Below are 14,221 nucleotides of genomic sequence, written 5' to 3'. Positions count from 1 at the left end.
AATACTGAAAGTATGTATGAATCATTTTTCCTCCTAATAGTTGATGACCACATTTTCAACCCACATGAGGCTTTAACTCTAAGTTGGATCCCATATTAAGACCCAGGCTAAGACAATGACATTGGCAGAACCAAGAATGATGGAAATCAAAGAAATGTAATTGACTAAGAAGTCCTTTGCAGATGTGAACCCCAGTCAGTCTTCCTCCTGAGTCTGGCCTGTGTGGGGAATGCACAGCTGCAGAAAGCTGGGGGCAGGATGGTGTTTGGGATTGAGTGTCACAGTTACAACCTGGAATCTTTTTCAACCAGCACCACCTTCTATCGGATGACTCCTTGCATGAAAGAAGAGGTACAAAGGGATGCAGGGAGATGAAAGCGGATCTTAGGGTTCAGCTAAGTGTCTGCTGGCCTATAAGTTACTGTGAATTCACAGATGATGAACTATTGGTAGGAGTCCTTCTTTCAGGTAGCGAATTTATTTGTTCTGTTGGAATTTTAGGTGCAACATTCTCTTTTTAAAATATAGGAATGTGGCAGAAGTAATTAAGGAAAACAGAGAGACTTGGAAACTTTGATCTGAATGGGGATCTCTATAAGTCTTTTGTACACGGGCCTCATTTTAGTGCCTTGAGCCTTTTATTTTCTCCGAGGTTTTCCTCACTTAACCTGCGGGTTTGCGTGTGTGTCTGTGTATGTGTATGTTTATGTGTGCTTACCAAGCACAAGGAATGTTAAAGGATGCAAAAGAGCTTGAAGGGGACAAGTCAGAGTCTGTTCGGTGGCACTCTGGTAATCTCTTTCTATATACCAGTGGTTCTCTAGTGGTGAAGTTATTGGAAGAGATTCCTAAATTTATTTTCTGTAGTCTGATAAATAACTGTTTCAGGTATGAAAGACTGCTCTGCAAAAATGTATAAATGCAGTGGTTTATAAGATACAGATTCCTTTTTTATGCAGTGTTGAGTTTATAGACTTTATAAAACATTTTTAATAAATAACAAAACTATAAGCAACTGTCATGATATTTTAATTCTTCTTGATATTTTAAAGAGATCCACATTCTTTAAATGTTAGTAACCATTGCTGTAAGATATAGAAAATTAAATCTTTTCTTTAGTGCTCTTCAACTTGTAATAAAATCAACCCCCTCATAAAACTGGTTATTGCTTGTTCTTGTTCTATTTTTAAACATGGTTTCCTGATAAGAGATCTTGTCTTGTTAATAAAATGTTATTGCCAGCATTTTTACTTGAAAACTTTAAGGATCAGGTACTGGAGTCTCAAATCAGAAAATAGCAAAATAAAAAAAACCAGACAAAATGAAAGGAAATGAGAGTAACATTCTTCACACTATGGAGAACACAGGGTTAAAAAACTCTGTACTGTAGATGAAATCATAGTGAGAATTTTGCCAGTGTTGAGCAAGTCTTGAGAAATATTTATTGGAGAAGATGGGGTGAGGGGGACATTGGGGCAAGGTGACAGCTAGTGCCTTGCTCCTGTGTCTTACTGTGGAAGCCTCTGCCACTTCCTCTTTATCTCATCTAGTGTACATTTAGACCCTGGCCCAGCCAAATGTAAAGATGCTGAGTCCTCAGTGGTTTCATTATTTGCCATGTCTGCAATACTTTTATTTATTTGAACTTTCTATCTAAAAGGCACAGCTTGTAACATGATTATAGTGTTACTTGAATACACTGAGGCAGTAGAGGTCTGGTGGTAAAGACTTAAAAAGTCTTTGGTGTGAAAGCCACAACATTCCAAGAGAGTTTTCCCATTGCATAGACCTGTTTTTTCTTATAATATAACACCAGGATATTTAGGCAGTGGTTCTGGGAATGGAAGAAAAGCCAGACCTTTCTGCTTTTTTCATACCACTGACACAGTCAAATAACATCATGTAATTATTACGGACTTCTGAGATTGTTCAGCACTTATTGATACACACACATACACACACACACACACACACACACACACACATACACAAGATCATCTCTCTCCCGAATATTTGATGAGCCATTTTGCTGCCAGCAGCACTGGGCTTCCGGCAGTAAGGTCAATCATACCTTTCTCCAAGTGGTCTCTAAGAGATGAGCAAAGGCAATTACCCAGAAACAAAGCATAATACTCCAGAGTAAACCTGCTGACCCCCAGCCTGGGTGGGAAAGTCAATTGAACATTTTATTTAATAAAAGGTGCCTTACATATCATTTGGGATTACTCATTTTTTAAGTAAAATGCATTTGATTAAAACTCTAATAAACATAGTTTAATCTTTCTCAGATGACTCAGAGGAACTTCGAGTCCTCTGCTGCTCTGAATCATCTGGGAACATCAGTTGTCTTTATAGTGTACGATACAGTAGACTGGTTACTGCCAGCATCTGCTGAACTTTCACAGAAAGAACAAATGGATTGTTATGCTTTTATTACAACCCAGTGGGTGGTTAGGTATGAGATTTACTAGTCAGCAGCACTTCAAATACACTTAAGTCTGGTGTGTGAAAAGTTAGAACGTTAACGTTTTGTCTTTAACTGAAGCCTAAAGCAGAGTTGTTGTGCTATCATGTGGACATATTAAGGATGTTGTGTTCTCATCTGTCTTTTGGGATAAATTCTTGTTATGGTGAAATTAGCACTCATACATTGCTGATGTTACATACCTTTCTGGAGGGCAAATTGTCAGTGTTTAACAGGAGCCTTTAAATGAGCATATCTTAAACTCAGGAATTCTAACTTTTGAGAATTTTTCCTAGGTAAGTAATTGAACAAGTGGTAAAAGTATATCTATAGTGATGTCCTTTACAGCATTGTTTATAAGAACATAAATTTGGAAAAATCTTAACTGCCCATCAGTAGAAATCTGGTTAAATAGATTATAGTACATCCACATACATACATCCACTACGTACATCTAGTCATAGAACACTGTGTTGCTGTTGGAAATTATATTTTGCTAATGTGTTAAAATAGTCATAAATAAGGTAAATTAAAGAAGCTGTTTCTAAAGTAGTATATATAACATGATCCCACTTTGTTAAAAATTAAAATATCTATGCATGCAAAGGAAAAGTTCTGGTAGAATACATTGAATGTTAATCATGTTCATATCTGAGTGGTGGATTAGGGAACTGATTTTTACTTTCTCTTTTGTACATTTTTTAATGTCTGGTTTAAGAAAATAATAAGTGCATGTTACTTTTAGAATCAGAAAAAATTTAACAACTAAGGTTTTTCAATTTTGAAAGAAAAGTAATAAACCTCTGGTAGTAGTATGAAGGGTAGTTGCCGTGGGAGAGGCCTGAAAGCTAAGCAAGCGCTGTGTGCTCTGCCCTCTGAGGACTAAAGTAGGGAGGCCCACATTTGAAGAATTTCTACACATATCAAGTCATTTGGCATGGGCACAGTTTCACTTACAAAGTCAACTGATATGTTATTGAGCCAGCAGCCGGGCACGTTCTGATTCAAAATGCCATGAAAACATTTTGGCTCCTTTTTTGTTTTCAACTATGAAAACAATTTTAACATGTTTCTTTATTAGTAGCAATAAAAAGTCCTCAAAAATCTAGCTCTGGCAACTGTGTATCCTAGGTAAGAGTCCACCCATGGAAAGTGATGATAAATTTTAAGCAGTATGAAGCAAGAAGAGTTAGCAGAGACAGGGGCAGCGATCTGGTTGTGGAAGGCCACGCCTCCGATGAGAAACCTAAGATGAAGGAAGACTGAGTGTGACCTGGCCGAGACAGAAGGCATATCTAGGTCGTGTCAGAACTAAAAGCCAACAGCATCCGCCATGAAGCACATTGGGTGGGTGGGAGGAGGGAGAGTAACACCCCTGAGATATTCAAGTATAGTGGGAAATAAAGGGCTTCAAATGAGATTGCATTTAGGAGCGGGGAGGGTTTTGTTGTTGCCATAGGGTGTCCCATATGGAGCTTTTATGCGTCTTGCTTGTCTTGGAAAAGGAAGGCCCCAAGTAATAGCCAAGACCTCATGGCTGATCCAGAGACGTAGAAGGGCAAATTAAGACTTTCTGTTTGATTAGCTTGGGAAGCAGTCATTAAGGACTCATTCTCCCTGCTGTGGTTAAAGCTGTCTACTGAGAAATAAGCCAAAGGAATATGAGGCCAAGAATCTGAAGACTGAAGCCAAACCACTGGGAAGGGCTTTCAACTGCAAACTACAATGTGATTGAATTAGAAAGGAACATTCAAATCATGTCATGCTGTCACCTCAAATTCAACAAGTCTAAAATTGAACTCATCTTTCCTCACAAAGCAGCTCCTCCACTGCACTTTCCTAATAACAACAAAATACTACACTGTAGTATGCCTTACCACAATACACCCATGATTTCATTTGATTGTCACCCACTTACAGACAAGGCAGTTTAATGCAGGCTAATCAAAGGGCTGCAAGCTGGGGAGAGACCAGTTCTAGAAACTCGGTTTTCTGAGTATTAACCTAGTTATCCTTTAACTATATCACACTGCCCTTCTCTCCATATTTGTGGAAATAAACCAGTCAGCTTTATAGAATTACTAAGTGACAGTTTATTTATATTGGCATTTGAATATTGCACACTAGCACATTTTAGCAAGTATGAAGTCGGAGTTTCTTAAGTAGCAAAGAACAAACCAACCAACCTTCAGAACTGTTCATCTTGTTTTTGTAAGGTCAAAAACATTCATAGCATTTGTATTATTGAAGTCAAAAGATAGGTAAAGTAAAGTACTGGATCTAAAAATACCTAGTTTGTAAATCTAACATGAGCAAACCATCATCAGTCATATTAGGTTCGTTTCGTTGGTATAAATTATATGATTCTGCTGTTTTGTTTTCTTTCATTTGTAAATTATTTTAGCTTCGTCATTATTGATAAGCATGAAACGTTTACATACCTGGATTTCTATTTGTAGATATGTAAGTAACACTGTAAAAAAGCTTGTTAACTCTCCAAGATAAAAAGCAGTCTGCTGCACAGTGCAGCTCCATTGCATTCCATGCATCCATTGGGCCAGCTTGTTCCTGGGCCAGCCAGCACTGCCATGCCTTCTCAGCACTCCGTATGTCCGTACACAGTCCTCCTTCCAAAACAGCCAGGTGACCACGCAGGCTATCTCCTCATGAGTCTGGGCATCTGGAGTTCCCCGGCTCCGATTCTTTACTGGGGAATAAATATTAGGGGAAACGTATCTAACTAGTGATATTGATTGTATAATTTCCCTAAGTAGTTCTTTGCTTCCGATAAATTAGGAAAGCTAAATACCATATATGCATGTGAAACCCTCTGCGCCTCTCCTACCTGCCTTAGCCCTTAGGTTTCTATCTAAATACACACCTGTGGGCTCCCAAGATGTGCCCAGCGTGTGGGTAGTGGGACACTAAAGCAGTTTTAGAACAAAAGAGGGGGCCTTAGAGGGCGCTGCACTGACTGTGAAGCCTCCTATCAGTTGTCAATAACACTTTTCTTCAGTGAAAGTGAACAAAAAGGAAAAAATTAAATCCAAGCAAAGAGGATATCCTGCTCTGGATTTTAGTTAGCTGTTTGGCTTATTAATGCCAAAGTCCTGGTTTGGTAACATAACTTGATTCTTTTCTGACCTTTGTGACAACATATCCACAAATAATTCATACAACATGCTGAATCTTTTCAATAAGTGTTTTGAGTACTTTCAGTTCAGTTCTTTGGATTTCTGCTTCTAAATCTTAACATGCTAATCATCAGCTGAGTAAAGAAATCTAAATATGCTAACCCACAGTCTCCAAAGGCAGTTGCTTTTGTGTAAATTTTTTTAGTTTAAGCTGTTATTTGGTCATTGTAAATTATCCTCTGTAGCTATTGGACTAATGCTTTTCAGATACTTAAAAGTTTAAAAACTAGTCAGATCAGGTCTCTAAACTTAAGGAACAGAACCATCCTTTTAGAACTCTATGTTTCAGTAAGTAGTCAAGTTCAGGGTCGATCCTTCCAAGAAGCTGGTGAAGATGGTGGGCAGTTGGCAAGCTCAAGAAGTTGTCTTTGTGATGTTACAGAATTGCCTACCAGCGGAACGACGATGATGAGGAAGAGGCCGCCCGGGAACGGCGCCGCCGTGCCCGGCAGGAAAGGCTGCGGCAGAAGCAAGAGGAAGAATCCTTGGGACAGGTGACTGACCAAGTGGAGGTCAATACCCAGAACAGGTACTGTCCTCTTCAGAAGGGAGAATTTTTCCAGTTGCTTCTTAGCCTGTCTGATGAAAGGAATGTGTTGGGCAAAGCATCCCCTTCTCAGCCCAATTCAACTCTTTCCGTCTTTCTAGCTTGTTTAATTCTTCTGTGGATATTTTAGGCAACTAACCAGATTGGACAGTCAATCTGATTTAGACATTAGGACACCAATGCTCCTTTCTCCCCACCCCACCCCCCGCATCCCATCCCCTAAACACACCCCAGTTGAAGGATTTTATTTTCTTTTGTAATCTAATAAATTTTTTATTTACTAAAAATCGTGGGTTATATGCTTAAATAAAGAAAACTATTTACCTTCATTCTTTAGGGTATTGTTATCTGTTTTGAACTGAAGATGTATTAGTTTAATAGTCCTCTGTACCTACCAGTAGCAGATAATATTTGAATTTTAAAAGTAGGCATGAATTGCAAATGTCTTCTTTTTCCTGATATACACCCTAAACCAGTATTCTTTGATCTCTACAATATTCAACAAGGTGCAGAATCCTGTTTAATTTAATGTAATTATTCAAACAAGCTTATGAGTTTAGTACTACATTTTTTCCTATACCAGTCCTGGTAGAAATCAGGAAAGTCGAGAATACTTAATAAGTTCAACTTTTTCAAAAGGGGCTTTTACAAGTTCACACATACGAGGTCACACAGTGCATTACGCTAATAGTTAGTATATATCATTTATATGCCCCAAGGTATAGAAAAGATGGGGAGGGGGAATGGAGAAAAAAAATAATTTTATTTTTAAATCGTGGACTGGTTAAATATAATGAAATCACCATGTAAGATCTTCTGTGTGGCTTTGGTTTTAGATTCTTCTATTTTGTGTGTGTTGGGAGGGCACTGTATTTGATAATCCCCTTCATTCAATCTGTGTAGAAAATTTTGAAGGGAAAGAGTTCTGGCCTCTTTAACGTGAATTTGAGTGGGTACACAGAGGGTTTCTGAAGGCAGTAGTGAACATGCTGGCAGGCAGGATGATTCAATCAGGAAGCTTCTTGGTTAGGTGGAAAAACAGACTTTGTCCCTCAGTAAGTAGCTCCTGATTAGGGAGGGAGTATAGCAAAGAGGTTCTCTGGGGTTCACTACCTGGCTTTGAATCCCAGCTTGACCCGTTCTTCACTAACTGTATTTCTTCAGTCCAATGGAAGTAAAAATCATACCTTTCTTTTAGGAATGTTGTTAAATTTAAATGAGATGATAATACCTGTAAAATACACAGTGCTTGCACATAGTAATTTTGACCATTATTAGGAAGATGGTAGCAGAGTCTTACAGATCAGGGCTGCATAGTCTTCACTGCCTTTTCTATTTCTGAGTTGAAGGGCATGGGAAAGAAAGAGTTTAAAAATGACATTTTAAGGCCTTTTGTGAATCTGGTTATTAGTGAGTAATCAACAATGCCTTAAAAAATTACTAGTGCCTATAGTTTTCTTGCTTTTAAAGTCTTGCTTCTACTTGTGTTTCTCTTCTTTTTTCACATTTTACTATTATTAGTTATTTCATGCATTGATTGAGTACAAAATTCTTTTTTTTAGTAGCGCATATTCAGATCTGATAACATGTGATTTACCTCTGACATACTAGTTAGCCACAAGAAGAATAAGTATTCTTCTTGCGGCTAAACAACTGACTGGTACTCAGCTTCTCCTGTTGATTGCTGTCCTGATTTATAAATAGCAAAGAAAGGTTCAGTAGAGTCTGTTGTTTCTTAACTCAAGAGTTCTTTAAGCCAGCTAGCATTTTGGAATTTGGGGTACCTCTTAAAAATTATTTGAATTCAGTTGATCCAAATGCCTTATGTATATAGATTTTCCCCCTTAAATTCTAAACTATTTGCATTTTCAGTGAAATTTAATCTTTATGTGTCTAATTCATGGAGACAGTATCTTACAGCAACAGCTGAGGCCAAGAAAGTTTAGAATCTAGCCTTTAGTCTGCCATTTCTTGTTGTTAAATGTGAAATGTGTTTTTCCAAAATTAAGTGAACTTGAACTTCAAAAGGGCCAAGGTTGGTATGAACCATGAAATTTGATGGAGTTTCTAAACATTGCGAGGCATGTTCTTCCAACTCTGGTCACAGTCCTAGTATCACATGACTGGTTGTTTCCTGCAGTGAAGACCAGCACCCCTGGCATGGGCAGTGTCCAGCATCCTGCAATAGTGAGCACAGTGGTGGACATGCTACAGTCTGGTTTTTAGAGATTTTCTTTTCTTTTCTTATAAACATCAAATTTAACTATTCTTTGTCTACTGCAGAAAAGAAGGGCAAGAGACCGTTTATTCATGGAAATCTTGACAAAGAATGGAGATGGTATATTTATTAGTTAGGGCAACATCAGCTGCTTTAACAATGAGTCCCCAAAGTTTAGTAGTTTGATGCAATAACACATACTAGTCCAGTGTGGGTATTTCTGACTGGTAGAACTGGTTCCCTATCTTCTTTCCTCCTGTGACTCTGTCAACTTCAGGGGCTTTGGAGTCCTCTGATCTAGCCAGTAGACAGAGGTAGAAAGGGAAGAGAATGTACCTCTGCTTCTTACTTGTCCTGGTCTGGACATCTCACTTCTGCTCACATTTCATTGGAATTATTGGTCATGGGGCCCCACCTAGGGGCGGGGAAGAGGGGAGGGTGGGAAATATAATCCTTGACAGGCAATCGCTTCCCTGTGACTAAGGAAAGAGGAGCATAAATTGTGGTGGACAGTTAGATGTCTCCACCATGGGGGTCACTGGCCTGAGTATAGCATCTCTGCACTATAACATACACCCCCATCCTCTCAAAGTGCTTAGAGTTCCAGCAATCCAGATCAGGAATTCCAGATGACTTGGCAACATGTGGGAACACTACATGATACAAGAGGAATTCATTTTTTCAGTTTGGTTCTTGTCTTAGTTTGAGTTCCCTGAAAGTCAGATTCTGAAACAAAGATTTGAGCACAGTTTACTTATAACATGATCCCAGGAAAAAGTGGTAGCAGTGTGGGGAAGTGAGACAGAGAAGGGAAAGCAACCAAATAACGGTTTCATTACCAAGCAAATTACCACTGTGGGTATCAGGAGCTTAATTCCACCGGGGAACTCTAAGATCCACTGCGGTATAGGCACCTCAGCGCTATCTGATTCCAAAGGTGAGGCGAGCTGAGGTATTTATGCATTAATGCTCATCAATTGTTGCTTGAGGCAAAATGCCCAGGTGGCATTAATACTCAGAGCACTTCTAGTGTACGGAATAGATTCCCCATGGCCAGAGAAAGACCATGGGCAAAGGTTTGCATATGCTGCCAGTTGAAAGCTAGGCAGGAATGTACTAATATGGGGTTATATATGGGGAGATGTGTATATCTGCTACAGTTCCCATGTGGCACAGCACATGAGTCCAGCTGACCGATTAATCAGCAAGCTGTCCTTGCTGTTGTTTCTGTTGTCCAGTGTGCCCGACGAGGAGGTCAAGACGACCACCCCAGACACTCAGGTGGAGGCCGACGATGAGGCTGCACTCCTGGAGCGCCTGGCCCGGCGGGAGGAAAGACGCCAGAAACGCCTTCAGGAAGCACTGGAGCGCCAGAAGGATTCTGACCCAACAATAGCAGATGCAAGTTTGTTGCTACCCAGCAGAAGAATGCAAAACAACGCAGCAGAAAATGAAATGGCGGAGAAGGAAGAAAAAAGCGAAAGTCGCCGAGAAAGATACGAGATAGAGGAAACAGAAACAGTCACCAAGTCCCACCAGAAGAATGAGTGGATGGATGCTGAAGAGAAAAAGGAAGAAGAAAAAGAAAAGGAGGACGAAGAAGAAGAGAAGCCAAAGCAAGGGAGCATTGAAGAAAATCAGGTAGAGGTGGTGGCAGAAGAGAAAGCAGCAGAAACCCAGGAGGAAACAGTAATGTCATTGAAAAATGGGCAAATCGGTACAGATGAGCCTAAGACAGAAGAGGAGAGGGAAAAAGGCTCAGATGAGATTCCCCATAATGAAAAGATGGAACAGGAAGCAAGGGAAAGAGCTGAGGCAGAAAGGGCCAGGTTGGAAGCAGAAGAAAGGGAAAGAATTAAAGCCGAGCAAGAACGAAAGATAGCAGAGGAGAAAGCAAGAAAGGAAGCAGAAGAAAAAGCAGCTGCACAAGAGAGAGAAAGACGGGAGGCAAAGGAGAGGGAAAGGATTAAGGAGGAGGAGAGAAGGGCAGCAGAGGAGAGGCAGAGGGCAAAGGCAGAGGAAGAAGAGAGAGCTAAGATAGAAGAGCAAAAACGTAAGAAGCAACTAGAAGAGAAAAAAAGGGAAATGCAAGAGAAAAAGATAAAAGGGGAAAAGGTAGAGGAGAAAACAGAAGGGAAGTGGGTCAATGAAAAGAAAGTACAAGAAGATAAACTTCAGACAGCTGTCCAAAAGAAACAGGTACAGTAAACATTTTGCACCAAATGTGTGATGCCTGCAACTTATGAGAAATGTAATGCACATCAAATTTGGGACTGAGCCCACATTCCTACAGCCCCACGTGCTTGATCATTTGGCAAGCTGCTCATTTTTTTAGGTCATAGCAATGTGCAAGCATAAAGCAATCAATTGATAGCTAACTATTCCACCAACCAAATTTACTGGTACAACCAGAGAGAAGTGAATTGCTCTGTGCTTGGTTGCTATGAATACCAGAAAAAATGAATTAACCCAAAGATGACAAATGTGGTGGTGCTGCATTGACTTATGATTCTGCACTGCATCTAAACTCATTCCTTTTAACAACTTATCTCTATCCACAGGTCTACATGAGGCAGGGGGACCATAACTCCTCACTTTATCTGTGTGTTTGGCATTTAATAAAATATGCTAAAAGTTGGGGTGGGAAACTGACATGATGAATCATGGTCAGAAATATCATCTTAAGGAGGCAAAATAACCCCCTTGGAATTAACTGGTAATAAGGGAGGGAAAGGAGCCAGTTTGGACCTTTTATAAAAAGTGTCAAAACCCTGATTTGCCATCATGTAGACCTGAGCTTAATGTAAACTTGCAGAAAGCCATTCATCTGGGGTAGCATCCACTGAAAACTGACTGGCAATTAAGAGCACACATTTTGCGTCTTTTACCATCTGGGTGACGCAAATTTATGTAGCACAAGGAAGTGTGGAAATTGGGGGTGGGAGAATATTTATAAGCTAAGAAATACTTTTTTGTCTGTCTGCAAGGCTGCATTAAAAGCACTATACCTAACCACCACCACCATACCACCACCATCTACCCCGCAAAAAAAAAAAAGAAAAAGAAAAAAGAAATGCTTGTGTATCCACGTTTCCAGAGAGAACTCTCTATCACTAAGTCTGCATTGCACTGAAGTTGTCTTTCACTCCTGCTTCTTACAAGGGGCTCATAAACACAGCTTCCATTGAGATGATCAGGAACAAGATGCACCAGACCACACACAAGATTTGTCAACACGCACTAGATGCACCACATCACGCTAGATTTCAGTGAGCACGATGGCAGGCTCATGAGAAAAGATTCTGGTGGGAGGAAACTGTCCCACGTTGCTGTTTAGAACCACTGGCATGGGGGGAATGTGAGCATTGGGACAGCCAAAGAGAAGTCACTTCACGCCACATGCAGAGTGACCTGAGCACCCTCTCACTCTTGTAAGCTAGCAAGGGCTTCTTTTAAATGAGTGACCTTACCATTCTTGAAAATAAAAAGGAAGAAGAAAGGGGGGCTAAAATGCAAGCTAAAAGAGGAAAGTCCCAAGAAGACAAGCCTACCTTCAAAAAAGAAGAGGTAAATATCATTGAGACAGAACCTAGTCATAAAGCCTCAGAGAGCAGCGTTCCATGGCATTTCAGGTCTGATGAAAATTGTAACCTCTAATCCAGTGTTTTCCAAGCCATGACTCATGATCCACTGAATGGTGAAATCAGCTTAAATCATCTCAAAATTAGCTAGCTGTGTCAATCTGTATTTCTAAAATGAAATAGAATAGAAAATATCAGATGGCATCGTGGCCAGTAGGTATTGCACTGTGATATAAATTGTCTTTATTTACTGTGGGTCACAGTCAGAAAGCTTGAAAAACACTCCTCTGATCAATCTTACCCACTTTCTACTCTCCCAAGTGCTATTTTTTTTTCCTTGAGCCATCCTACTTTCGTTTCAATCATGAAATATTTCCAACTGGCTTTGATTAATGATTTAACTTTTCAAAGGAAAAATACTCCCACACATCTCAGTAAAAAATTTGATGAACTGAAGATGATATTTGGTTTTCAAAAGAAAAGTTTGGCACAGTGTTCTGCATTGCATTTCTGAGGCACACACAGGAGCTGGTGCCAGGGTGTTTGACTGTAGGTAAGTAAACAAGTCAGTGGACCAGAGCTGCAGAGAGAATGTCATTATGCCCCCGACATAATTAAAATGCTGCATCAGAAAGCCTGACCTTGTTTTAACCATCATGCTTATGTCAGTTCCAAGCAATCCTAAAAACTATGACAGTATTTAACAAGTTCAAAGTACTTAAACATGGTAAAATTAAAGTATCAAAGGTAAAAAGACTTGAATTACTCTGCCTGTGGGACTGAATTGTAGCTATTGAGCTCCAACTCAAATGGACTCTTGCTGCATTTCTCTGCCCATTATGGCATAGAATAAGACACAGAAAAATCCATATTTAGCAAATAGATGAGATTAAACAGGGGAATGGTTATTTTCTTAAACTTTTTTTTCCTAAGATTCACGTAAAAAGTAAGAACTCCTAGTTCATGTTACGTTTATTTTGTTTACGGTATGTGTTCCTCCCTGTTTCTAATAGAACTTGTGGTGGCTTGGGAGTGAAAACTGAATGTGAACACTGCCCAGTTAAAAGCAGGAGAAAGAGTAAATACTAATAACTAGAAAATTGAATTTGGCTCTAATGAAGCAGCTAAAGAAATTGTTAAACATGTTGGGAGACATTGTTCTCATTTTGTAACAGAAGAACACCTACAAATTCATCTCCAAAACATGACAATTACCTTGGGACTAAACTCAAACAGAAATATCCCACATGGGTTCATCTCTAAAGCTAGTGTTTTGTGGGGAATATCTTTAAGTACAGAAGAAAGAGGGCATGAAATCATAACTCAGTGATTAAGTTTATGTGCAGGAGGAGAGGCTGAATAACTGTTTGAATTCACCCTAATTTAATTCAGTTCACTTAGATGTGATTTGTTTTTAATGACCAAGGCATTCTGTGTTCATGTATTGTGTCCGTGAGCTGGAAGGGGCTCATCAGCAGTCATCCGATCATCCTTTTGCCTCTTTTCAGATAAGGCCCCAGTTCAATAATGGCCATGGTATGATGATTTCAGACCTGCCTCTTTCCCTGTTTGCCCTCCAGCACATTCCAGTGTCCCAAAACTTGGCCTCTTTTTGACACAAGGACAGGTTAGCTCCTCAACCCAAGGTTTAAAAAAAAAAAAATCTGCTATTCCTGTTTTAACATTGCATACATAAATTACTAGTTGAATGACTAGATTTTCCCCCTCTCCAGCTATTTGTGTAGTTGCTTCATGTAGATAACTTTAAATCATATTTTACATGATTTAGCCATTGTAAACACCCTCCTCCATCCCTGCCCCGCATCCCACCTTTTTGTTCCCCCCCTCAAAAACAGTCTTTCCTTTGAATTCAAGGAACTACGCAGGATAGGTAAACACAAACGTCAGGTGAGCAACATTTCCAGAAGTCACTCCAATACCTTACAAAAAACCTTCTTTCTCCCAGTGCAGTTTAACTCTTTGTGGTGATGGATCGCAGATGACCAGCAACCTTGAAACCTAATTTAGCTTTTTCTCTTCCCCAACTATAAAATGCCTCCTTTTAATTTAAAAAAAAATTTTTTTATTGAAGTATAGTTGAAGTGCAGTGTTGTGTTAATTTCTGCTGTACAGCAAAGTGATTCGGTTATACAGATATATACATTCTTTTTTTTGATATTCTTTTCCATTACAGTTTATCATAGGATACTGAATATA

At 39.5% G+C, this 14,221-nt stretch overlaps 1 protein-coding gene across 21 annotated transcripts in view; it reads left to right on the top strand.

Annotated features, from left to right (window-relative positions):
• The window catches only part of CALD1 (caldesmon 1), a 179,465-nt gene that overhangs the window by 138,109 nt on the left and 27,135 nt on the right, over positions 1–14,221 (top strand). For 15 of the 21 annotated variants that reach the window (XM_036864060.1, XM_036864059.1, XM_036864054.1 and 12 more), the window contains 2 exons: positions 6,041–6,187; positions 9,662–10,064. In XM_036864060.1, the coding sequence (XP_036719955.1) occupies positions 6,041–6,187; positions 9,662–10,064 (550 nt within the window). Of the gene's footprint in view, positions 1–6,040; positions 6,188–9,661; positions 10,623–11,912; positions 11,991–14,221 lie in introns of all 21 variants that reach the window. The other 6 variants (XM_036864046.1, XM_036864045.1, XM_036864043.1 and 3 more) reach the window with 1 other exon arrangement.

Source organism: Balaenoptera musculus, chromosome 9 (genome assembly GCF_009873245.2).
Source record: "Balaenoptera musculus isolate JJ_BM4_2016_0621 chromosome 9, mBalMus1.pri.v3, whole genome shotgun sequence".
Classification (NCBI taxonomy): domain Eukaryota; kingdom Metazoa; phylum Chordata; class Mammalia; order Artiodactyla; family Balaenopteridae; genus Balaenoptera; species Balaenoptera musculus.
This window is presented reverse-complemented; position numbering and strand designations above follow the sequence as displayed.